General features: G+C 38.5%; 1 protein-coding gene across 1 annotated transcript in view; it reads left to right on the top strand.

The window, feature by feature from the left end:
• The window catches only part of si:ch211-26b3.4 (connector enhancer of kinase suppressor of ras 2), a 155,746-nt gene that overhangs the window by 51,932 nt on the left and 77,583 nt on the right, over positions 1-26,231 (top strand). Inside the window, exons 3-5 of the mRNA XM_062045522.1 lie at positions 7,594-7,796; positions 8,401-8,488; positions 14,044-14,085. Coding sequence (XP_061901506.1) covers positions 7,594-7,796; positions 8,401-8,488; positions 14,044-14,085 — 333 coding nt within the window. The remainder of the gene's footprint in view (positions 1-7,593; positions 7,797-8,400; positions 8,489-14,043; positions 14,086-26,231) is intronic.

Genomic DNA, 26,231 nt, shown 5'->3' with positions numbered 1-26,231 from the left:
GGACCGACACGGAAGGAGATTTTTACAACAAAGTTCTAAAGCTTAGTGATATATCAGATACATCAGATTTTAGGTGGGATTTTTTTTTACCCTTTGCATTCTGTTTGTTGCATTTTGCTTGATTGTAAAATATGTCAATCGAGAAGGAGTGTGATGTTCATATGTTGTCAATATTCAGTGTTTTATCGATCATAGTTAATATTGTAAATCCCACATTCTTTATTTTCATGTACATTCTGGGTTTCTCATTCAGCAAAAAAATTGTGAAATTCTATTCTGTTTTTAAGGCGGTCCGTCATAACGTTTTTAGCATTCAATCAGACATTATTGGGAGGGTTTGTATTAGTGTTCCTAAAAATCAGATATACCGGCACCCAGACACATTTTTTTCTTTAAATTTGGCAGAGTCAAAATAATTGCCCAGCCCTGATCTATGCCATGTGTCCATATAACATACATGACGACTACGTTGAATTTGCATCTCTAATATAAGCACAATAACAACAAATTAGTTTTCATGATTTCATTGATTTCTTTATCCGACTAAGATATAGACTGTAAATATCATACCACAAACCTTAGCTGCTGGATTAGCATACAATCATTACTCAAGAGCAATGATGTTATCCACCAGGTTTTATTTCCTAATAATAACTGAAGTTACTCAAAGCATAGACTTACACAAAAACATATAACAAAAACACCATTGGCTAACTTATGTTACTATTAGTGGTTTAACAGAACACATTTATTTTACAATTGTCTCTATGTAATATGTAATACAATTTTACCAGTAGAAATAAAATGATTGGTGTTTACTGCGGCCACTTACTTTGTCTCGTCAACACGTACGCGCAAGAAGCGGGTGCACACATACAAAAATAGTCCAAGACAAGCAACAAACAATTTTCAGTCACGTTGTTGTTATGATAGAATATACATAATACATTCAATGACAGCTGTCACTAACTATGCAAATTATTATTAGTGGCTAACAACACATAAAGCTAATGCGTGTGCACGTGTTACGTCTGTATGTAGTTACGTCTTTATGTACAAAAAGCTGCAAGAAGGTGGGATATGCTGTGTAATTTACATTGGAAAGTTAGTGCCCTCGAGGCATCTAGGCAACAGCCCCTTTAAGGACAGAGGAGACATGACTCTTCACTATGACGTCACTTTCCTCACTTGACTGACCGTCACGACAACCAAGAATCTTGTGAGATGACGCTGGCTGAAAAAAAACGACCGGCAGGAACGCGAGACACACTTTTTATTTTAACAGACTCTCTGCCATCAAAATTGTAAAGGCCGACCGCACAGTTCCTGTCTTCACATTAAAAGTGCTGTTGCATCCTGCCTGCTCTAACAAAATGAGGGTCCCAGTAAAAGCTATAGAGTTTGCCTCCAATTTATTTTTTGTAAAGAGTATACAAACAAGTATTGATGCTTGACGAATTTGAAGCTAAAAACAACCACTTTCACGTGGTTCATGTTGTAACACGTGGCTTGGCATTGTCTTTATGAAATAAGCAAGTATAACGAAACCATGATAACGTTGCATGGATGGCAACATACAGTTGCTCCAAAACCTGTATGTACCTTTCAGCATTAATGGCGCCTTCACAGATGTGTAAGTTACCCATGCCTTGGGCAAAAATACACCCCCATACAATCACAGTTTCTGGCTTTTCAACTTTGCGTCTATAATCCGGATGGTTCTTTTCCTCTTTGTTCCGGAGGACACGACGTCCACAGTTTCCAAAAACAATTTGAAATGTGGACTTGTCAGACCACAGAGCACTTTTACACTTTGTATCAGTCCATCTTAGATGAGCTCAGGCCCAGCGAAGCCGGCGGCGTTTCTGGGTGTTGTTGATAAATGGCTTTCGCTTTGCATAGTAGAGTTTTAACTTGCACTTACAGATGTAGCGACCAACTGTAGTTACTGACAGTGGTTTTCTGAAGTGTTCCTGAGCCCATGTGGTGATATCCTTTACACACTGATGTCACTTTTTGATGTAGTACAGCCTGAGGGATCGTAGGTCACGGGCTTAGCTGCTTACGTGCAGTGATTTCTCCAGATTCTCTGAACCCTTTGATGGTATTACGGACCGTAGATGGTGAAATCCCTAAATTCCTTGCAATAGCTGGTTGAGAAAGGTTTTTCTTAAACTGTTCAACAATTTGCTCCTCGCCCCATCCTTGTTTGTGAATGACTGAGCATTTCATGGAATCTACTTTTATACCCAATCATGGCACCCACCTGTTCCCAATTTGCCTGTTCACCTGTAGGATGTTCCAAATAAGTGTTTGATGAGCATTCTTCAACTTTATCAGTATTTATTGCCACCTTTCCCAACTTCTTTGTCACGTGTTGCTGGCATCAAATTCTAAAGTTAATGATTATTTGCAAAAAAAAAAAATGTTATCAGTTTGAACATCAAATATGTTGTCTTTGTAGCATATTCAACTGAATATGGGTTGAAAATGATTTGTAAATCATTGTATTCCGTTTTCATTTACATCTAACACAATTTCACAACTCATATGGAAACGGGGTATATATATATATATATATATATATATATATATATATATATATATAAATATCCATCCATCCATCCATCTTCTTCCGCTTATCCGAGGTTGGGTCGCGGGGGCAGCAGCCTAAGCAGGGAAGCCCAGACTTTCCTCTCCCCGCCCACTTCGTCCAGCTCCTCCCGGGGGATCTCGAGGCGTTCCCAGGCCAGCCGGGAGACATAGTCTTCCCAACGTGTCCTGGGTCTTCCCCGTGGCCTCCTACCGGTTGGACGTGCCCTAAACACCTCCCGAGGGAGGCGTTCGGGTGGCATCCTGACCAGATGCCCGAACCACCTCATCTGGCTCCTCTCGATGTGGAGGAGCAGCGGCTTTACTTTGAGCTCCCCCCGGACGGCAGAGCTTCTCACCCTATCTCTAAGGGAGAGCCCCGCCACCCGGCGGAGGAAACTCATTTCGGCCGCCTGTACCCGTGATCTTGTCCTTTCGGTCATAACCCAAAGCTCATGACCATAGGTGAGGATGGGAACGTAGATCGACCGGTAAATTGAGAGCTTTGCCTTCCGGCTCAGCTCCTTCTTCACCACAACGGATCGATACAGCGTCCGCATTACTGAAGACGCCGCACCGATCCGCCTGTCGACCTCTTTTATATATATATATATATATATATATATATATATATATATATATATATATATATATATATATATATATATATATATATATATACTGTATATATATATATATATATATATATATATATATATATATATATATATATATATATATATATATATATATATATATATATATATATATATACACCCCTCGTCCCTTTCGGGTTCGCGGGGGGCTGGAGCCTACCCCAGATGCACTCGTGTGGTAGGCAGCTTACACCCTGCTAAACCGCCACAGACATTCACACTCACGTACACACACTCGGACCAATTTAGTGTTGCCAATCAGCCTATCCCCAGGTGCTTGTCTGTGGAAATGGAGTAGGCCGGTACCCGGAGAGACTTCCGCGCAGTCACTGGGAGAACATGCAAACACCACGCGGAAAGACCCCAAGCCCGGGAATCGAACCCAGGAACTTTTTGCTGTGAGGCACGAGCACTAACCACTGCCCTCTCCTTATTTTGATTTCATAAATGATTGTTTAGTTGAGTCTAACAACAGTAGGATTTTCAGCATAGAAGATAATTTACCCCATAGGATTGCTATGGCAACCGTATCGACGTGAAGGTAGTGGGGGGCTGCTCTAATGGCGTCGGCCTTGTACTGTATTGATTGACACGCGCAGGCACATATGCACGCTCAAATTTTTTTTTTATTTTTTTTTTTTTACACACACCCAATCAACACGGGTTGTTATTTCTCCTCTCTTCTTTTTTGCACTCTGTCTCTAAGAGAGGGAAGCCCGCAACGTTACATTGCATCATAGCAAAGCCTAATTGTAGCATTTGCAATCTGCTTCAACTTCACATCCACATCCACATTCCCACACAGTACATCAGAATGATAATGGTGTATGCATGACCCAGTTTCAGCAAGATGCATACAGTAGCTGGGTCTCTCCCCTTGTCTTTTGCCTCTTTAGATCCTCTAATTCTGCCTCTCCCCCTGCTGCCATAGTGAAACTCTCCTTTGTAGTCACTGTGGTCGTGACTGTATTAAATAGATCTGGAGGCCGAGGGGGAATAGATATGCCTAGTTCTGTGTGTGTGTGTCAGTAGGAATCAGCCTCTCTTCGGAAGGACATAACCAGAAGTGCCTTGGTTGGCTGTTCACAATGTGGCTCAGTGGGTCTGACTATTTAGCGGGGTCAAAGTGCTGTGTAGTAATGCGCTTTGTGCAACCATGTGGTCAAAAGAATACATATTTTAATAAAAGGCACTCATGTCAAATGTGTAGGTGATGCAATATTTGTCTCATGCATTTGCATTTGAAAATAAGGGGGGGAAATGATCAACTTTAAGAAACTGTTCAAACTCACAGTGTTTACAGAGTACAAGGGAAGAATAATCCTGATAAACATACAAACATTGAGCCTCAGAAGTTCTTATTCATCTCATAAAGGTTGGAGAAAGACATCAATGACTTTTCCGTTTTGTTTGATCAGCTATTTTACTGCCGTCTTATATGCACCTAATTAAAGTATGTAAATATGCATTCTAAAAGTTTCCATGCAAATATATCTCATTTTACGTACTGGCAGAGAAACAAGTAAAGAGACAAAATTAGTAATAATGGTCGCATAAGTGGGGTATGTATATATATATATATATATATATATATATATATATATATATATATATATATATATATATATATATATATATATATATATATATATACACACACACACACATGTATATATATATTTTTATTTTTATTTTTTATTTTTTTACTCTATTTCATAATGGGAGAAAGAGAGAGCGAACTAAACGACTGGATTAGACCCCAGGGAGACAATGTCTTGCGTCTGTGTGTGTGTCTGTAAAAGTATATTTGTGTCCATTTGGTTTTGAACTGTTAAAAAAAAAGCTACATGTTTAATAAACAAACAATTGCATGAACCAAACAGGGTGGTTTAAGGTAAAATTATTAAAGATAAAAAACAATACTCTTTGTGATTTATTTATTATGAAAGATTAAAATATTTTAATTGTTTGACAGACCTATTAACTATTTATCAGTGCTCATTTAAATTTGTCATCATAATTTGACAAAGTGAAATACAATTACTTTTCACCCTGAATTATTGGGACTTATCCTGTCATGCTCACGTCAAACGACCATCTACTGCATGTGCGCTATATTTATTTGTATGAGTGTGTTATATTAATTGCCCAATTACTAAAACATTTCATGTCAATTAAAATAAGAAAAATATTCCAACACTTTCCAAAGGTTGTAATCCACAAGTGTTGGACATCTCTTTGAGTAATAATAAGAAAGATATACATTTTTGCGTTCTCAATCAAAGCTTTTGTCTAAAGCCAATGGAAAGATTAAGGATAACAACAGAACACCACAAAACCACAACAGTTACTGTAACTTCCTTAAGTCAGAGAATTGAGTTGGGAATCAAATAGATTATAGGCAGGATATTACACACCTATAATGTTGCAACATACTTAGTAGGCCTACCATATGTATACTGTATCAGGTTTATATAAGTGTTACTACATTAACGTTTACATGCACACTTACAAACAATGTTCAGTAATTGACACTTAGTACAACAAGGTGTCATGTCACTCAATATCCATACCCGTGTTGAACAATTTTTAGAAAACATTACTCTAGAACAGTGATTCTCAAACTGTGGTACGGGCACCATCTGGTGGAACGCCAAAGAATCAGTTGATTAAAGTGCAGTGTTTTATTTTCCTATATCCAAACACAATGTTACTGTTCAAACTGTGTGTAATGTTACAGTGGCCAAAATAGTTTATCAAATCTAAACAAAACCTTTGCCTTGTTTTTAACAAATACTTGGGCCCACAACGCTAATGTATTTTAATTTTGGTAATTATGGTGATACTTGGAATGCCAAGTTTTTTCTAAGGTGGTACGTGGTGAAAAAAGTTCGAGAACCACTGCTTGAGAAGAAAGCCAACAGTAGCTACTGGCTATTGATGGAGATAGATATCTACATATATCCATATTTAAGAGTTATTTCTTTCTATAGTCATGTTTGAAATAGCTAGTGTTCCATCTTGTGTTCTTTCTATTTTTTCTTAACCTCATGACCGATGGTACACTGTGGACTACATGGACTCGGAATGCAGGGAGTAGCAATACTCCTTTTTATTTGTTATCGCATCCTGTCTCTAGCTAAGGAGAACAATAGACATGTGTATTAGTTCTGGAGGGTGGGGGCGAGGGACATATTGAAGAACACAGCACTTCCGTGAGTTTTTCAGATCAACTTGGCTGCGCAATTTGAATGTGTAGGCTGGTCTCTTCGAAGCTTTGAAAATAAATTACAAAATACCTATTCTGTTCTGGTGATAATTCAACTCAGTTTATATGTCATCAAAAGAAATTGGGATTGACCAGTAACTTAAATTCCCTTGGAGGAACATCTGGACGGAACGCAACACTAGCCATGATGTTAGTTTAGCTAACCATATCTAGACTTGGAGCGGACATTGGACAATTTACTTTAGATGATTTGCTAGCTTTGTTTTTTTCAGCAGAGTATTTCAAAGCAATAGCAGAGTCTGGAAACATGTCAGCACACAATGGCTGAAGTCGTCACAAGGACCAATTATTTGTGTTTAATTCACATAATTTTATTTTGAAAGCCTGATATTCCACGCTGCAGGATGTGTTGCAACAATTTTGAGTCGAGGAGCGAACCTGAAAATGTGCTGCTCCAGCAGAAACGGATAGGACTTTTTTTCATGAAAGATAAAATACAAGAAAAGAAGGGCAACATTTGGGGGTTTTCCAGGGAAAACTGGAGTTTCCAGGCTTGATATCAGGTCTTTAGATTGAAAAGGGGGCACAATGTGGGGAGTATAGCTTGCCGAGCAGACACAAGACATTGAAAAAACAATGTGAACTTGTTGAATTCGGTCCTGACGTTGAGAAACTCAAACATAATGTTAGAATTACAAGCTTTTTGACAACGTTTAATCCATGTCGGGTTTTGATTTTGATTTGACCATTAAATTTTGGTCATATTTCAACCAATATTCTAAAACACAAATGCAACGTTGAAACAACACACTTTTTTAAGACGTTAATTTAATCTATGATTTTGACGTTGATTTGTCCATTGACATTAATTTTGTCTCAATTTACAAATACAACTATTTTGCAAAGTTGTTTATGTATAATCAACATTGTGTCAATGTCTTCCGCCTGCTGTGTGATTGTGCATTTCATGTAATTCATCTCGTTACAATGTACAAATACATTCTTTATCTGAACAATAATATTAGGATCAGATAGACAATGCAAGGTCTGCATTGTTTTCCAGCTGGGAAATACAGTAGATTCACTAAAAAATCTTGTTTTTTTTTCTTCCTCCAGAATTATGGCCTGGAGACGGAAAACCTGCGGACTCTATCACACAAGCTCAACGCTTCAGCAAAGAACCTGCAGAACTTCATCCTGGGGCGACGGAGGGGAGGACATTATGATGGAAGAGCTTCCCGGAGGCTACCCAATGATTTCCTCACCTCAGTGGTGGATTTGATTGGTGCAGCCAAAAATCTACTTGCCTGGCTTGACAGGTATGAATTATTCGCCGAATATATTTGAATTTAAAGAGGTCATGGTGAATGAAAACATTTTCAAGTAATGAAGCAATGGGTAACAGTGAATAATACAACTGTACTTTGGACAAAACATACACTGACTACAGCATTAAGGCACAATCATGCAATTTTTGTATCAAAACCTGTTTTTGCTACCATATTGATCAGATCCTAGTGAACTATGCAATCAGTCTTTTTTTTAACTAAATGTTATGGTGTACCCTAATCTGGCTGTTGAACTAATTCAATTATACAAGCATAAACAATACTTTTTGGGGAAAAAAAGAAGTTCTGATGATAATATTTCAAATAAATACATGCCTGACTGACAATCCCCAGCATTGCAGACTGATGAAAGCAAGTGATGCTCAGGCAACACATGAAATAAACCAATACTGAGCTTTTGTAGACACCCGTCATCGCATCCTGGTGATGATACTGAAACAAATATTGTTGTTTGTGCCTCCTGTTTGCTCCTGAGCTTTAAGGAGGACAACAGGGAATGTGTTGAAGTTTTCTAACTGGCTGTACTGTCGAAGCATTTTTCAAACCGCACTGTTGTTTTTGTTTTTCATTTCAGGTCTCCATTTGCCAGCGTGACAGAGTATTCATTACTGAAGAACAACATTGTGCAGCTCTGCCTAGAATTAACTACTATTGTACAGCAGGTGCCCTCACACACACCACACACTTATACAAGCTGCATGCATCACACGGTGGAATATCCAAAAACTATCGCGATCAATTTATTAAATGTTCAGGGAATATTGTAAGTAACATTTTTTTAAATACATAACGACGCTAAATAAAACAAAAACTAAATGTGAAATGCAGACTGGATGAAGTGAAGGGAGGGCTTTGCCAAATGTGAGTCAATTTTATGCGTTTTGTTCTTAACTATCATGCATACTGTGTCTACAAATACATTAACTGTTGTACCGTGATAATTAATCCAATCAATCCAGTCCACTTTATTTACATAGCACATTTAAACAACAAAAATGTTTCCAATGTGCTGCACAAAAATATTAAAAACAAGATTCAATTAGCTCCACCACTGACTGAATAAAAACAAAATAAATAAATATGAAACCAATATAAACACAATATAAAAATAAATTGGATTAAAAACCATTTTAAAGGGTAAAACCAATTAAAACAATAAATAGAAATACAAATTTAAAAACACAGAGGACCACACAATTCACGTAGTGTTAAAAGCCAGAGAATAAAAGTGGGTCTTAAGACAAGACTTAAAACACTCCACTGTGGGAGCAGTTCAAACATGGAGGGGCAGAGTGTTCCAGAGCTTAGGGCCGACCACAGAAAAGGCCCTGTCTCCCCTGGTTTTAAGTCTCGTCTTGGGCACCACGAGCTGGAGCTGGCTCTCGGACCTCAGAGTGCGTGCAGGAGTGTAAATTTGGATGAGGTCCGAGATATACTGAGGTGCCAGTCCATGCAAAGCTTTAAAACCAAACAGCATTTTTTTTAAATCTATTCTAAAATGAACAGGGAGCCAGTGCAAAGTCTCAGGAATTGGGATTATATGCTTGCGTTTCCTGGCCCCTGTTAAAAGTCGTGCTGCCACGTTCTGGACTAACTGCAACCGGGAGAGAGCTTTTTGGCATATGCCAGCATAAAGTGCATTGCAGTAGTCCAGGTGACTTAAAATAAAAGCATGAACGACTTGTTCAAAAAGGTTAAAAGAAAAAAAACGTTTTACTTTTGCCAAGAGACGAAGATGATAAAATAACGCCATTGACTTGTTTGTCAAGTTCAAAATCACTGTCTATAGTGACGCCAAGGCTGGTGACTTTGGGACGCACATAATTTTGCAATGGTCCAAGTCACTGAGTGCCGGACCAAAAACTAAAATTTCCGTTTTGTAACATATTACATTACAAATAACTATTACCTTGCTTAAGAGTCATTTTAATGCTGAACACAGCTCACTTTGTCTTCAACATTCTATTCTTCTATAAGGAAGGTTGAGCTCCTAAGATCCAAATAACACATACTTAATAGTGTGCACAAACTATAAAATCGGGTGTACTATTAGAGGGCATGTTGCAGGTGATCTACTAAGACTGCATGTACAATTGATAATATAAATATCAATTGCAAGTATATAAAGTATAAGTATATAAATAAGTGCAAAGTCATGCAGACTGGCTGTCACCATAGAGACTCTCAGAGCTGAGGCATATGAGGTGAGTGTGTCAGCGTGCACACAGAGTCGAGAGCACATACAAGAATTGAGAGGAAGAATTGCAAAAAACGGTAAATAAAGCAGGTGAAGCGCAATATGAAGGTATTTGGGCTTCAAAACTATTGATAAAGATGTCGCTTTAAACACGGAAGCGCCGCTGTCTTAAAACATGACTCGCCAATGGTGGCAGGACTAAAGTATAACAATTTTTGCTTCAAACTAAGCTAAACATTTAAATAATGTCAGATCGACAGCTAATATAGTTAACTTCCCTCCTGTGCACAAACTGATGCGTAGACGCACACACAGCTGGCTTGTTGCCAATTATTAGCGCAGTCTAAACCGCCCACATAGCGCAAACTAATGCAAGTGAAATTACTATATTTTGTAACAAATTCCCAAAACATGTGTTTTATCTTTAACAATTTGTGTTTTATCTGCTACATGTTTTGTATGTGTACTTTTAGCCATAGTATTGTTGTAAGTATTTACCAATAATTGTATTTCTCTTGAAGCCAGACCAATAGTGGCCAACATCAATCATGAAGCACCTAATATAATGTTAATAAAGTTTTCTATTATATTCCAACCTAATCCTAGATTATGGCAGTCTGTATGGAATATATAAACTTGGAAATTTTTCTACGAGTACAATGTGTTTAATGACTTTTGATTTTAATTTTTAACCTGCTAAAAATGTTCTTTTAGTGCAGTAGGAAACGTTATTTTGAAAAGCGTCGAACAGTATCGAAAAATCTATCAAAATACATTTTAGTACTAGTACCGGTACTAAAGTATTGGTTTCGGGACAACCTTACATGCAGCACACCAATATAATAATAACCACGTTTCCTGGGCTATATTGAAGTGCAATCGAGTAAACAGAACCTATTTTTAGCACACTGAAGGTGCGCTCTGGGAGGCACTTTTACATGAAACCAAAAAGGAATCAATTGAACTTGTTTTAATCAGCCCATTAATATTCTCTCTCCCAATTGTTTGTCTTTGCAGCGCTACTGCCTCTTTTGTCACAGCCAATTGTGTATAACTGTGTCAGTTTGCGCGAACATTCTAGACGTGCTAAACATAGATGCCAATCTGCTGCCACAGAACGGTTTCAGTCTTGATGAATCACATTGCGAGTGCTAAATGATTATATTTGCATTTACTCTGCCCTGTATTACGAGCGTTCGAATAATCAGGATATATTCTGCTATATACATCAAGATAGACACGCTAAATGGATGGTACTCTTATTTTTGCTCATTTAAAAGATGCAATCCTTTGCACTCAATCTATGCACTGCTGATCAGCTTTGCGGGTGCTATCAAGTTTGCATGTGTTTTAATACGGGTAAACCATTCGTAGAACAGGCCCTTATTTTAGGTTTTGCCATTGGGATCCGCCCTTCACATATATATATATATATATATATATATATATATATATATATATATATATATATATATATTGTTGCGTTTGACCAGATGTTCCTCCAAGTGGGATGTAAAACGCTGGTCAGTCCCAAGTTCCTTAATGACATATCAACTGAACTCAAAAGGTACCACCAAGCATAGAATAGGTATTTTGTAATTTATTGTCAAATATTTGAGAATAGAGACCAGCCTCGAACAACACATCCAAATGCGTAGCCCAAGTTGATCTGGCCTTCCACAGGCAAAAAGCAACTCTTTTCACACAAAGAAAGCCCCCATCTCCCCCCCCTCAACACTGATAAGAAGAGAGACTTGGGGGTTGTGTTCACATTCCTGATGGTTTACGACCCTTTCTAACCAGGCAATCTGAAGACAAAGAGAAACTAGTATACAGAGTAAAAAAAAGGAAAAAAATATGAGCTGATTCAAACATGATTATGAATAAAGAAATAGCTCTTAAACATATGCATTATCCACAATATATATATATATATATATATATATATATATATATATATATATATATATATATATATATATATATATATATATATATATATATATGTATATTATTAGATACGTCCATTTTTTATTTTAGCACTGCTAAATGTAAATCTATTGTTCATCAGTTTGAGTCCCTTCTTTTGCAGTACATTCGTTTAGTATTGATAGTTGTAATCTGCTTGTCGTAAACCTTAATAATAATCTTTGTGATTAACACATGCTTTCATATCATTTGACAAGGTTTATCCTGTTAAGCTGTAAATAGGTTTGATATAAATATCAAGTTATAACTAGACAGCAGTGTTATTATCCACTCACTGTTAAATGTTAAATAAAAAAATAGATTGTAAGATTAAACAATTTAACATATATCAACACATGAACCCCCAAAAAGGCAATGAAAATTGTATCGATACCCGGGTATCGGTAATTGGTACTGTATGGGTTCAAATGTGAAAGGTATCCGTCCCTAACAAAAGAAAGTTAGACTTAGACTTAGACAAACTTTATTGATCCACAAGGGAAATTGTTCCACACAGTAGCTCAGTTACAAAGGATGGAAAGGCCAAGGATGTAAAGGATAATGCAGGTATTAAGTAGACTAAAAATGTACTTAAAAGTACGATTCAGTCTTTGTCTGTCCTTTTGGAACACATTTTTAAAGAAAACCATTGCACTGAACAACCAAGACAATTATGTTTCTGGTGGGCTGAAAAAAGAATACTTACAAAAGTTATCTTTGAAATGATCAAGACTTTGCGGATTACACATCTGATGATTGTTCACGATTCATATATATATATTTGTATTATTGTTTTTTCAGAAAAATGTTGGTTAAGCTCCAAATTGGACTTTTCGCAGGCATTCAACGTGTTTAATTTGCATGATACAGATCTAAGTTAAACTTCACATCCGTAGCCCTAGCTTAGGTTTGCATTATTCCTCATTCTCGTAGATCTCACAATGAGTTGAACATCTGTCCACTGCCATAGGCTGTTTGCAGCTGAGGGGACAACTTTGCAGGCAATGAGCTCATTGATTGTCAAATCCCATCCTCAGCTTCACTTATGTAGTGCCCTTATAGAGATTGAAGAAGAGGTCTCTCTTCTCTTCATTTCCTGTCCTCGCTCGGCTCCCAATAGCGTCATCATGTAGATTACCTACATTCACACTGGCTGCTTTCATGAGAGTGATTGCACTGTAGAGCGATCTTATTGTTTCGGATAGGAGCTGCGGCTTTTCCTTTGGAACTCTTCCATGTATTCATTGTCAGACCGTGTTTAGCGTGCCCAGAGTTAGTCCTGGAGCAGAGCAGATAACACCCATCCACTGTCATAAGAGCCGGGGGATAGACAGAGCATTGGGGCCACAATTGGTCCACAATGGCCCAGATGGACTTGTGGCTGCCAGCGTGCAGCAAGACACGCGATGGGGGTATCGTAGACCATACTAATGGATCACGCAGATGTATTAGCTGCTACTGTGTGCATCTGGTGGGCTCAGTGGGCTGCTTTCCCAGAAATAGATTAACAATCAGCTATTGTTAAATAGCAATCTGTCAAATTCACACAGTATTATTGATCGCTTCTTAAAAACTCATACGCACATAGGACTCCTCCATCTGTTATTAGATTAATATATACATGTATCTATATATTTTTTCTTTATATATATAAAAATGTATATGCGTTAGGTCAGGAAAAAACACGGAGGCTATTTCATTCCTACAAGCCTGTTTCGCAGGTTTCCCTGCTCTTCAGGGGATTTTAGAATAACAGGCTTGTAGGGATAATAATAATGAAATAGCCTCTGTGTTTTTTCCTGACCTAACGTATATTCCGCTCCACCCCGGTATTGAGCACTGTATAACGGATAAACCACAGAAACCTTGACTATATATTTATATGTATATATGAAAGGGTGAAAATGATAGTGTGGACTGCTCATTTCCAATGACAATGAAAACGTTTATCTACCTTGTTTCTCTTTCCTTCCAGACTGGTGCAATATTCCATATAGATTATGCAAGCTACAGTGCAAAGTTGATAGTGTTTTCCCTTCTCTCTTTGAACAGGACTGCACTGTTTACGAGACCGAGAATAAGATTCTACATGTGGTGAGTTTCTCCCCTACGTACATTCTGTTTTGCAAAAGTCTCTGATTGTGGATCATGTGACATTAGATAATTACATTTGCTGTGACATTGTGAAAAAGACAAACGGGGTTAACAGAATTACAATATTTTTTTTATTTCCAAGTCATGATTACTAGGACTTATACACCTTTCCCATGTTGCAACTGTGGACCAGACCTGGACCATACCCAAGCTCAAACCAGCAAGCACATATCCCCTCGAATTAGGAGTTAAATTGAGCAGAGCTAGCCAGCGAGCTAAAAGCCACAAGTTGTCTAGCGCAGTAATAAAAGTAGTGGTCTCAAACTCACGTGCTCATATTCTATGGCCCTCTACAGAAGGTTATGTAATTATTGCTGTTGGTTTGTCAGTTAGTTAGTTAGTGAGCAAAATAACTCAAAAGTTTCTTAGCGGATTTTCACAACACTTTCAGGAAATTTTGAGTGTCAAGGGTTTTCATTCTACTTTAGGCCTAATCCAGATCATTTTTTAAATGTTAAATTACATTTACGTTACAGGCTTCAACTTCTGTGTTTGTATACTAGTGGTCCCATCTCCACCCACAGAGACAAAGACAGTGGATCTCAGTTTCTCTCATTCCGTTACATATAGCTCAAAATGTTATGGGCAGGTTATGATTCATATTTTAGGACATATTAGAAATGGGATGAAGAACAAGTTTTGGGTGTTATTCGGATCACCTTCTGGATTCGGGACTTGTCTATTGGGAGGTGGTGCCTGGAGGAGGTCTGCGCGCTCCAATTGCTTTTCCATTAAAACACAACATGGTCATTTTCAATCCCAAAAGACTCTAAATACAATATGGGGTAAAACTTAAAAATTACATCACAAGACACATTGAGCAACTTCCTTTAAGCAAGCTTGTGTGTCTTTGAACGTCTCGTGAAAACTCATGTGTCAAAATATATATTTTTATACATTCTATTTTACGTTGAAGGCCTACCATAGCTCATAATATCTGCTGGAAAAAAATAATGAACACATTTAGTCATGTGGTCAAAACGTGATCCTGATGGCAATACTTTAAGCGGCCCCGCGTCACTCAGACTCTAGCTCCAGCAGCCCCCAGGTAAACTGAATTTGACGCCCCTGTCTCCAGGGGTCTACACAACATACTATTGGACAGACACACTAGCTTTCATCCGCTACCCCCTGCATTCGTAGTTACAAGTTACAATACAATTACACCACATTTTCGCATTAATGCTTAGAAATACTGTAGCATTTAAAACGTTATCATTGCCAGAAATGTATAAACTTTCCAGCCACAACATTAATTACACCTACGTATACTTTGCCTAATGAGAGGCCCTAATAGGCCAGGTCAAGACCTGTAGCATCCCCTGGATCCAAATATTTACATGCAGGTACTTTTTTGTATTCATGTTTGTACGAACATATGGTTCAGGGGGACATAAATTGAACGTTCACATTTTAGAGCGCTCTGGGACTTTTAAAATATCCTGTTTAGCTTCTGTGTACGTGTGAAACCGAGTGAACAGCAAGTGTCTGATGCACGCTGACATTTGGATGCGACGCTTCCTACCATTCTAGGTCAGGTAGAAACCAAATGAAAGGCTAGCAGGGGGAGATCACACAAACATGTCTTAGCCAATGAGGCTGAACATTGATAGTTATCATATTGTAACTGTCCAGTGAAATGTACCATTCTCTAATTAGTTTTTTTTAATCCCAAGCTGCAAAAATCTTTGCTTTTTTTTTTTTTTTTTGCATTTGACAGTTATCAGTAATCAGTCACAAAAGTTTTTTTGTTTTTTTTTAGGCCGTTCAACATATTTTGTGTAAACTTTTGTCATCTCCACATATTTTAGTTGCGAAGATATGGATGTCATTTATCATTCTTATAAAACAGCTATTAACCACAAACACACACACATTCTTGTATTTCTTACCTTCTCGGGACCTCTGAAAAATGGCTACCTCTGTAGGACCACCCTTTCTAGACATATTAAGATTTGTATTTACAACATTAATAATATATACATACTATGCAAATATAAAAAAGGCAAGCGTTTTTTAATCTTCATTATTTACTTCAAGTTATTACAGTGATCACTATATACATATAAATAAAAATAAATATAATATTTATATATAAATATAATATTTATATAAATATAAATATACATATACATATAAAGAATGGCGGCGCATGGCTATGGCTATGCTGCGGCTCGCTAATGCTCTTGGGAGTGTTGAGCGATTTGGCAAAAAACACCCGTCATTTCTGTCAATTTCATGGCTGGCTTAAAGCGTGAACACTCTGTGATCACATACGACCGACAGACAATTCTGGATGTGGATGGATCGGGTCGTTATAGACTGAAAGATGCATGTACGGTGGACCTCCTCGCTAGCATGGGAATACTTCGCGGACTACATCGAGCGGCCTTTGTAGCAGCGGAGTCAAGTGCTAGCGGTGACCGCCAATGGAGACGACGTAAGCGGTGTGAGCGGAAGCAGAAGCGGGGTTGCCGAGCGGGGCTAACAACAAAGAGAAAAGCTAACCAAAGAAGCGTGGAGTCTCCGGGTAAGAAGCCATTTAAACTAGAACTAGCCGGCGTCAGGCTGGATAATCCCTGCACACATAGCAATTCTCTTAGAATAAAACACAACTCACATAATGTTTTTTCTTTTGTGACGGTGTCAGAGGCAGACATACATTGTACTGAGGTAGCTAACTATGATGCGTTCAGTTTATCGCAACATCAAGCAAACAATCTGAATATCCCTGTCGTATCAATTCCTAGATATGGTCGAAACTATTTAAAGTGCAATACGCATAATAAACGCAACATTATTAATATTGCTACTTCGGATAATTTCAACAAACAATCCTCAAAACAGCCCACTACCTATAATATGGGCTTTTTAAACATGAGATCATTATCTTCCAAAACGTTATTAGTTAATGAAGTCATTACAGACAACAAACTTGACGTCGTTGGTCTCGCCGAGACCTGGCTCAAACCAGACAATTGTTTTGCGCTAAATGAGGCATCTCCTCCTAACTATACCAATACACATGTTGCCTGACCTCTTAAAAGGGGAGCGGGTGTCGCACTAATATACAATGAAAACTATAATCTTACACCTAACCTAAATAATAAATATAACTCGTTTGAGGTGCTCACTTTGAGGTTTGTCACACCGCTGCCTCTCCACCTGGCTGTTATCTACCGCCCCCCTGGGCCCTATTCGGACTTCATCAGTGAATTCTCAGAGTTTGTTGCTGATCTAGTGATGCACGCCGACAATATAATCATAATGGGGGACTTTAATATCCATATGAATACCCCATCGGACCCTCCATGCGTGGCGCTCCAGACTATAATTGATAGCTGTGGTCTTACACAAATAATAAATGAACCCACGCATCGCAACGGTAATACGATAGATCTGGTGCTTGTCAGGGGTGTCACCACCTCTAAAGTTACGATACTCCCGTACACTAAAGTAATGTCCGATCATTACCTTATAAAATTCGAAGTTCTGACTCATTGTCAACAAACTAATAATAATAATAATAACTACTATAGCAGCCGCAACATTAATGCTGCCACAACGACGACTCTTACTGACCTACTGCCTTCGGTAATGGCACCATTCCCAAATTATGTGGGCTCTATTGATAACCTCACTAACAACTTTAATGACGCCCTGCGCGACACCATTGATAGTGTAGCACCGCTAATGCTAAAAAGGGCCCCTAAAAGGCATACCCCATGGTTTACAGAAGAAACTAAAGCCCAGAAATGATCATGTAGAAAGCTGGAACGCAAATGGCGTGTGACTAAACTTGAGGTTTTCCATCAAGCATGGTGTGATAGTTTAATAACTTATAAACGCATGCTTACCTCAGCTAAAGCTAAATATTACTCAAATCTCATCCACCTCAACAAAAATGATCCTAAATTTCTGTTTAGTACAGTAGCAACGCTAACCCAACAAGGGACTCCTCCCAGTAGCTCCACCCACTCAGCAGATGACTTTATGAATTTCTTTAATAAGAAAATTGAAGTCATTTGAAAAGAGATTAAAGACAATGCATCTCAGCTACAACTGGGTTCTGTTAACACAAATACGACTGTATATATACAACGGATACCGCCCTCCAAAATAGTTTCTCTCTCTTTGATGAAATAACATTGGAGGAATTGTCAAAATGTGTAAATGGGACAAAACAAACAACATGTTTACTTGACCCAATTCCTGGGAAACTTATCAAGGAGCTTTTTGTATTATTAGGTCCATCAGTGTTAAATATTATAAACGTATCACTTTCCTCTGGCACAGTTCCCCTAGCATTCAAAAAAGCGGTTATTCATCCTCTACTCAAAAGACCTAACCTCGATCCTGATCTCCTGGTAAACTACCGGCCGGTGTCCCACCTTCCGTTTATCTCGAAAATCCTCGAAAAAATTGTAGCACAGCAGCTAAATGAACACTTAGCGTCTAACAATCTCTGTGAACCTTTTCAGTCCGGTTTCAGGGCAAATCACTCTACGGAGACAGCCCTCGCAAAAATGACTAATGATCTATTGCTAACGATGGATTCTGATGCGTCATCTATGTTGCTGCTTCTTGAACTTAGCGCCGCTTTCGATACTGTTGATCATAATATTTTATTAGAGCGTATCAAAACGCGTATTGGGATGACAGACTTAGCCTTGTCTTGGTTTAACTCTTATCTTACTGACAGGATGCAGTGTGTCTCCCATAACAATGTGACCTCGGACTATGTTAAGGTAACGTGCAGAGTTCCCCAGGGTTCGGTTCTTGGCCCTGCACTCTTTTGTATTTACATGCTGCCGCTAGGTGACATCATACGCAAATACGGTGTTAGCTTTCACTGTTATGCTGATGACACCCAACTCTACATGCCCCTAAAGCTGACCAACACGCCGGATTGTAGTCAGCTGGAGGCGTGTCTTAATGAAATTAAACAATGGATGTCCGCTAACTTTTTGCAACTCAACGCTAAGAAAACGGAAATGCTGATTATCGGTCCTGCTCAGCACCGACATCTATTTAATAATACCACCTTAACATTTGACAACCAAACAATTAAACAAGGCGACTCAGTAAAGAATCTGGGTATTATCTTCGACCCAACTCTCTCGTTTGAGTCACACATTAAGAGTGTTACTAAAACGGCCTTCTTTCATCTCCGTAATATCGCTAAAATTCGTTCCATTTTGTCCACAAGCGATGCTGAGATCATTATTCATGCGTTCGTTACATCTCGTCTCGATTACTGTAACGTTTTGTTTTCGGGCCTCCCTATGTCTAGCATCAAAAGATTACAGATGGTACAAAATGCGGCTGCTAGACTTTTGACAAAAACAAGAAAGTTTGATCATATTACGCCTATACTGGCTCACTTGCACTGGCTTCCTGTGCACCTAAGATGCGACTTTAAGGTTTTACTACTCACGTATAAAATACTACACGGTCAAGCTCCTGCCTATCTTGCCGATTGTATTGTACCATATGTCCCGGCAAGAAATCTGCGTTCAAAGAACTCCGGCTTATTAGTGATTCCCAGAGCCCAAAAAAAGTCTGCGGGCTATAGAGCGTTTTCTATTCGGGCTCCAATACTATGGAATGCCCTCCCGGTAAAAGTTAGAGATGCTACCTCAGTAGAAGCATTTAAGTCTCAGTTTAAAACTCATTTGTATACTCTAGCCTTTAAATAGACTCCCTTTTTAGACCAGTTGATCTGCCGTTTCTTTTCTTTTCTTTTCTTTTCTACTCTGCTCCCAACCTGGGGTGGACCGCTAGCCTGTCCATCAGATGGGGACATCTCTACGCTGCTGACCCGTCTCCACTCGGGATGGTTCCTGCTGGCCCCACCATGGACTGGACTTTCGCTGATGTGTTGGACTTTCACAATATTATGTCAGACCCACTCGACATCCATTGCTTTCAGTCTCCCCTAGAGGGGGGGGTTACCCACATATGCGGTCCTCTCCAAGGTTTCTCATAGTCATTCACATTGACGTCCCACTGGGGTGAGTTTTCCTTGCCCGTATGTGGGCTCTGTACCGAGGATGTCGTTGTGGCTTGTACAGCCCTTTGAGACACATGTGATTTAGGGCTATATAAATAAACATTGATTTATTGATTGATTGATACATATTTATTTATTTAAAACAAAATGATTTTTGGCCAAAGGGGCGCATTTCAATTCCTTACACACACTTGTTATTACATATGTTGGCCAGAGGGGGAGCACTTTTAAAACCGACACAGTCAATTTGAAAAATCCCTCTTTTTTGGGACCACCCTAATTTTGATAGATTAGGGTGCAAATGAGACATTCTCTATTAGATGCAATGGTTTTCCGTATTGGGACCATGATTTCGGTCCTAACTTGTTCGCCGGCCCTCATATGGAAGGTACTTTTCCTTGTTGATGTCTCAAGAAAGGTAGAAATACAAGAACACACACACACACACACACACACACACACACACACACACACACACACACACACACACACACACACACACACACACACACACACACACACACGCACACACACGCACACACACACACACACGCGCACAAGTGCACATGCACACGGGTGTCAGACAGAAGACTACACATGACTCTTGCTTATGTGTGGGAGGTTTATGTGTGAAATCTGGAGACAAAGTGAAAGGAAAAAGAGAGAGGTAGCTGTTTTTAAGATGTGCTTGCTTGCTGATCTCTTTTACTCGAAATTGAATGAAACACAGGTGAACTGACTAAGCCCACTAAGCTGTTTCCATGACATAAACCCATATAAAACCACACAGTAGCCCAGTATATGAGGTGAAAATTAACAAAACAAACAAACCAAAAAAAAAAGCTAGACTTTACTGGACTTTACAAGACTCTCACCGGCTACTTATTAGTGTAGTGAAAAAAGCCTCAGTCAGTTTGGATTGAAACGCAACAGTTAGACAAGTAACTGTGTTAAGATAGTCCACGGCAGCAGGTGACGAGGTTGGCGGCAGACTGGCCAAGGTTACTTTTCAGTCGTATTATTTACTCATAAAAATGTTGAAGGACTTTTAGTTATGCTGATTAGAACCCATTGGTCAGTTTTCCTGTATGCAATTTATGGGATTTATGAATCCTTCTCTTAAGAGACGTTCCTAACGACAGACCTATGGGGAAATAAAAGCGTTATAATGATGATTATATAAGGATAATTATATTTTACAACTACAGTATCACAGAAATACAGTACACAATTATTATTATCAATTATGATGGTCTGTATGGTAACCAGTCAATCAGGAATAGGCGCCTAAGAGATATTTAGAGGGTCCACTGAACTTAAATAATGAAGTTGTGTCGCGCTTAGAAAAAAGTTTTTGGAAGGAAATCTACTACAACAAACACCATATACGGCTAGCTGTGTAGCTAAACACGATTATTGGGATATATCGTGTTCTGGGGTCTTAAAAAGAAGTGAAGTGAATTATATTTATATAGCGCTTTTCTCTAGTGACTCAAAGCGCTTTTACATAGTGAAACCCAATATCTAAGTTACATTTAAACCAGTGTGGGTGGCACTGGGAGCAGGTGGGTAGAGTGTCTTGCCCAAGGACACAAAGGCAGTGACTAGGATGGAAGCGGGGATAAAACTTGGAACCCTCAAGTTGCTGGCACGGCCACTCTACCAACCAAGCTATACCGCCCCAACAACAATGTATGTCGAAACAAACTGAAAACCAAGACAACAAACCGTGATACGATCCAAACCATGAATTTTGTGAACCGCTCCACCCCTAGTTCAAACAATAAAACCTTAATTTTACACTGCAAAAACTGACATCTAAGTAAGATTAAATATCTCAAATAAGGGTGATATTTGCTTATTTTCTGTCTGATAAGATAATTATTCTCTGTAAGCAGATTTTATGTTATAGTGTTTTACTTGTTTTAAGTGTTTTGGTCCTAAATTATCTCAGTAAGATATTACAGCTTGTTGCTGAGATTTTATGACCTATATTGAGTAAAACGTGCTTGAAACTAGAATATCAACTGTTGCAAAGCTGTGTCATCAACACTCACAAGTATAAAACTGCTTTTTCAAAGTAAACATTTCTTGTTTCAAGCATGAAATAAAAAAAATCATGACTTAGACACAATTGTGTCTCATAATTAAAACAGATGACAGCCAAAGGGACTTTGCTGTTTTATTTTCAATGAAACAATAGAAAACACGCACTCATGAAGTAGTACAGTTGGCACAGTACAGCAAACTGACAGTTAATATTTAAACATTTAACATGTGACATTTCAAACAATTTTGAACAGAAATAGTTAATGCACATTCAGGTAAATTCTTCAAAATTACAATTAAAAAAAAGTTGGCCGGGGGCCGGGCTGTAAATATATATATATATATATATATATATATATATATATATATATATATATATATATATATATATATATATATATATATATATATATATATATATATATATATATATATATATATATATATATATATATATATATAAATAAATGGGTTGTACTTGTATAGCGCTTTTCTACCTTCAAGGTACTCAAAGCGCTTTGACAGTATTTCCACATTCACCCATTCACACACTGATGGCGGGAGCTGCCATGCAAGGCGCTAACCAGCAGCCATCAGGAGCAAGGGTGAAGTGTCTTGCCCAAGGACACAACTAGGATGGTAGAAGGTGGGGATTGAACCCCAGTAACCAGCAAACCTCCCAATATGATTTGCCTCAGCGGCTAGGAGACCCCGAGAGTAACACGATGTTGCCTTGTTGCCTTCCATTAAGAAAAATAAATTAGTTTTTAGTATAAGTTTGCTGGTTTCAAGAAATGTAATGCCGAGCGCATATCATTATGTCAAGATAATGGCACTAGCATTTACTTAATTTAAGAACATTTTTCAACATATTGAGAAAAAATGTCTCATGTTTGTTTTTTCTATTAAGAAAAATGCACTTGTTATTAGTGACGTATTTTGGGGTTCATCGAGGTTAGCTAATTTTACTTGTTTTGGGAAGTCTTGACAAGCCAAATTTTCTTGTTCTATTGGCAGATAATTTTGCTTAGTTCAAGTAAAATACCACTAATTTTTTTTCTTTTTTTTTCTTGTTTTTGAACACTGACTTTTTGCAGTGTATGGCAAATCAGGAGAGTGAAGTAAGTCATGTCAGACATTCCTTATGTGTTTTTTAAAGCTCAACATCTTATGTAAATGCAAAAAGTCAAGAACAATTGAAATATAAAGCATTGATAACTAGTAGCTAAAAGCAGTCAACACCATCTCTCGCCCCTCAACCTTCACCGTGCCCATGGCTGGGCCGTGAGTACGTTAGTAAACCTTCTCATGACGACTTCAAGAGTGCCAGCTCTTAGCTCGGTGGTAGCACATTTGCCTTTCATGCGGATAACCAGGAATGGGATAAAGGCAGCGGCCTGAACCACGTGGGTTGCATCCAGTTATCTCCATGGCAACCGACGGTCAACTCTATTCTACAGTAAAAACAAGGAATCCATTGTTCAGGGGCCGTAGCTTAATCTCCAAATGGAGGTCAATCCAGATGGCAAAAGGATAGTTTGTATTCAGCGTGTGGTTCAGTGGTACTGTATACTCTGGTCAGCCCGGGTGTAGTGGGAGTTGTACGTTTGTCAACTTCCACTTAATAATGCAAAACTCCCTGCTCTGCTCTGCTCTAGACTACAGCCTAAAGCAATCAGATGGACAGGGATAGTGTTTGTGTGTGTGTGTGTGTGTGTGTGTGTGTGAGGGACAGCGTAGTGCATGAGTCTGTGTGTCTGATGGAGCATGAAGTGCGTATAAGTGTATGTGTTTTTATGCGCATTCATGCATAAGGATGAGTACTCTTACGTAACACTGTCCTAGTTGTGTGTTTTTCTTCCCCTGGTTTTCTACACTGGACTCCCACTTTTTTTTTTTTACCTCTTGCCCTTTCTAATTTTCTCCTTTTCCTCTCCTATGAGTGCTCTTTACAAGTTCATAATTGGGGCCAAGTAAAGAGTCATGCATGTGCAGTTCATGGTGTCTGCGTATGGTAGGTGCAATGATAGGGGGAGGGAGGCAGGTAGCTGGAGCCTAATCCATCTGGCAGCGTACTATGTCTGGCTTTCTGTTTGACTACTCTTAAATCTCACGCCAGCCAACCACATAAGTGAACTTCTCCATAATCTGCGCTCTGATTGTCCAGAAGCGTGTCGGATCAAGGCTGGGTGTGTCAGCAAAAGGGGAAATCGCAACTGCACTCTGGTGACTTGCCTTTTCGTGCCATGTTCCGTGTTAATCCCAGGTCAGAACTATTAGTCTGATGATCAGAGCATGAATAAAACCCCGACATTGGCCCTCGCTGCGGTTTCTACAGATGTAGATGTGGGCTATTTATGGCTCCAATGGCTGGATACGATAATAATCTGGCACTTATATGTTCTTTTCAATTCTAAATTCAACATTTTTCTATTAATTGTATTTGGTATCCCAAGTGTATGGAGGTCCAAATGGGCCAACTTTAAATAAATATATCTTTAAATTTGTGTTGTCAAATGTAATAAATATAAATAAATTTTAAATCAGATTAATCACTTTTTAAAATTTGGATTAATCCCGATTAATCAAGTTTATCACTAGTTTGCATAATTTACAGTCGTGGTCAAACGTTTACATACACTTGTAAAGAACATAATTTGAATGAATGAATGAATGAATGAATGAATGAATGAAATAAGTTTATTTCGGTCATAAAATCAACCATCAACCATTAACCATTTTGTGTGACCAGTTTAAGAGTACAAATTATACATATATAACAATCATACACATTTACACACAAAAGAAAAAGAAAAGAAAAGAAAAAGCATGACTTTCATGGCTGTCTTGAGTTTCCAATAATTTCTACAACTCCTATTTTTTGTGATAGAGTGATTGGAGCACATACTTGTTGGTCACAAAAAATATTAATGAAGATGTTTTTTTTTATGAATGTATTATGGGTCTACTGAAAATGTGACCAAATCTGCTGGGTCAAAAGTATACATACAGCAATGTTAATATTTGGTTACATGTCCCTTGGCAAGTTTCACTGCAATAAGGCATTTTGGTAGCCATCCACAAGCTTCTGGCAAGCTTCTGGTTAAGTTTTTGACCACTCCTCTTGACAAAATTGGTGCAGTTCAGCTAAATTTGTTGGTTTTCGGACATGGACTTGTTTCTTCAGCATTATCCACAGACTTTGGGAAGGCCATTCTAAAACCTTAATTCTAGCCTGATTTAGCCATTCCTTTACCACTTTTGACGTGTGTTTGGGGTCATTGTCCTGTTGGAACACCCAACTGCGCCCAAGACCCAACCTCTGGGCTGATGATTTTAGGTTGTCCTGAAGAATTTGGAGGTAATCCTCTTTTTTAATTGTCCCATTTACTCTCTGTAAATCACCAGTTCCATTGGCAGCAAAACAAGCCCAGAGCATAATACTACCACCACCATGTTTGACGGTAGGTGTGGTGTTCCTGGGAATAAAGGCCTCACCTTTTCTCCTCCAAACATATTGCTGGGTATTGTAGCCAAACAGCTAAATTGTTGTATCATCTGACCACAGAACTTTCCTCCAGAAGGTCTCATCTTTGTCCATGTGATGTCAGATGGACAAATCTTTAGTTTAAAACTTTGCAACAATTGTATCCAAAGTCTCATCTGGGTGTATTTTGAAGTGAAATGTCCAAGCGATCACACTCATCTTTGCAATGACATATGCTTTGACCTGATCAGTGACAGTATAGAAACCTGCGCCACCTTTTAATTGATTGATTGATTGATTGAGACTTTTATTAGTAGGTTGCACAGTGAAGTACATATTCCGTACAATTGACCACTAAATGGTAACACCCGAATAAGTTTTTCAACTTGTTTAAGTCGGGGTCCACTTAAATTGATTCATGATACAGATATATACTATCATATATACTATCATCATAATACAGTCATCACACAAGATAATCACATTGAATTATTTACATTATTTACAATCAGGAGTGTGGAGGGGGGGTGGGGTGGG

The sequence above is a fragment of the Entelurus aequoreus genome, linkage group LG04 (assembly GCF_033978785.1).
Source record: "Entelurus aequoreus isolate RoL-2023_Sb linkage group LG04, RoL_Eaeq_v1.1, whole genome shotgun sequence".
Classification (NCBI taxonomy): Eukaryota; Metazoa; Chordata; class Actinopteri; order Syngnathiformes; family Syngnathidae; genus Entelurus; species Entelurus aequoreus.
The sequence above is the reverse complement of the archived record's forward strand: the minus strand, read 5'-3'. Positions and strand labels throughout refer to the sequence as shown.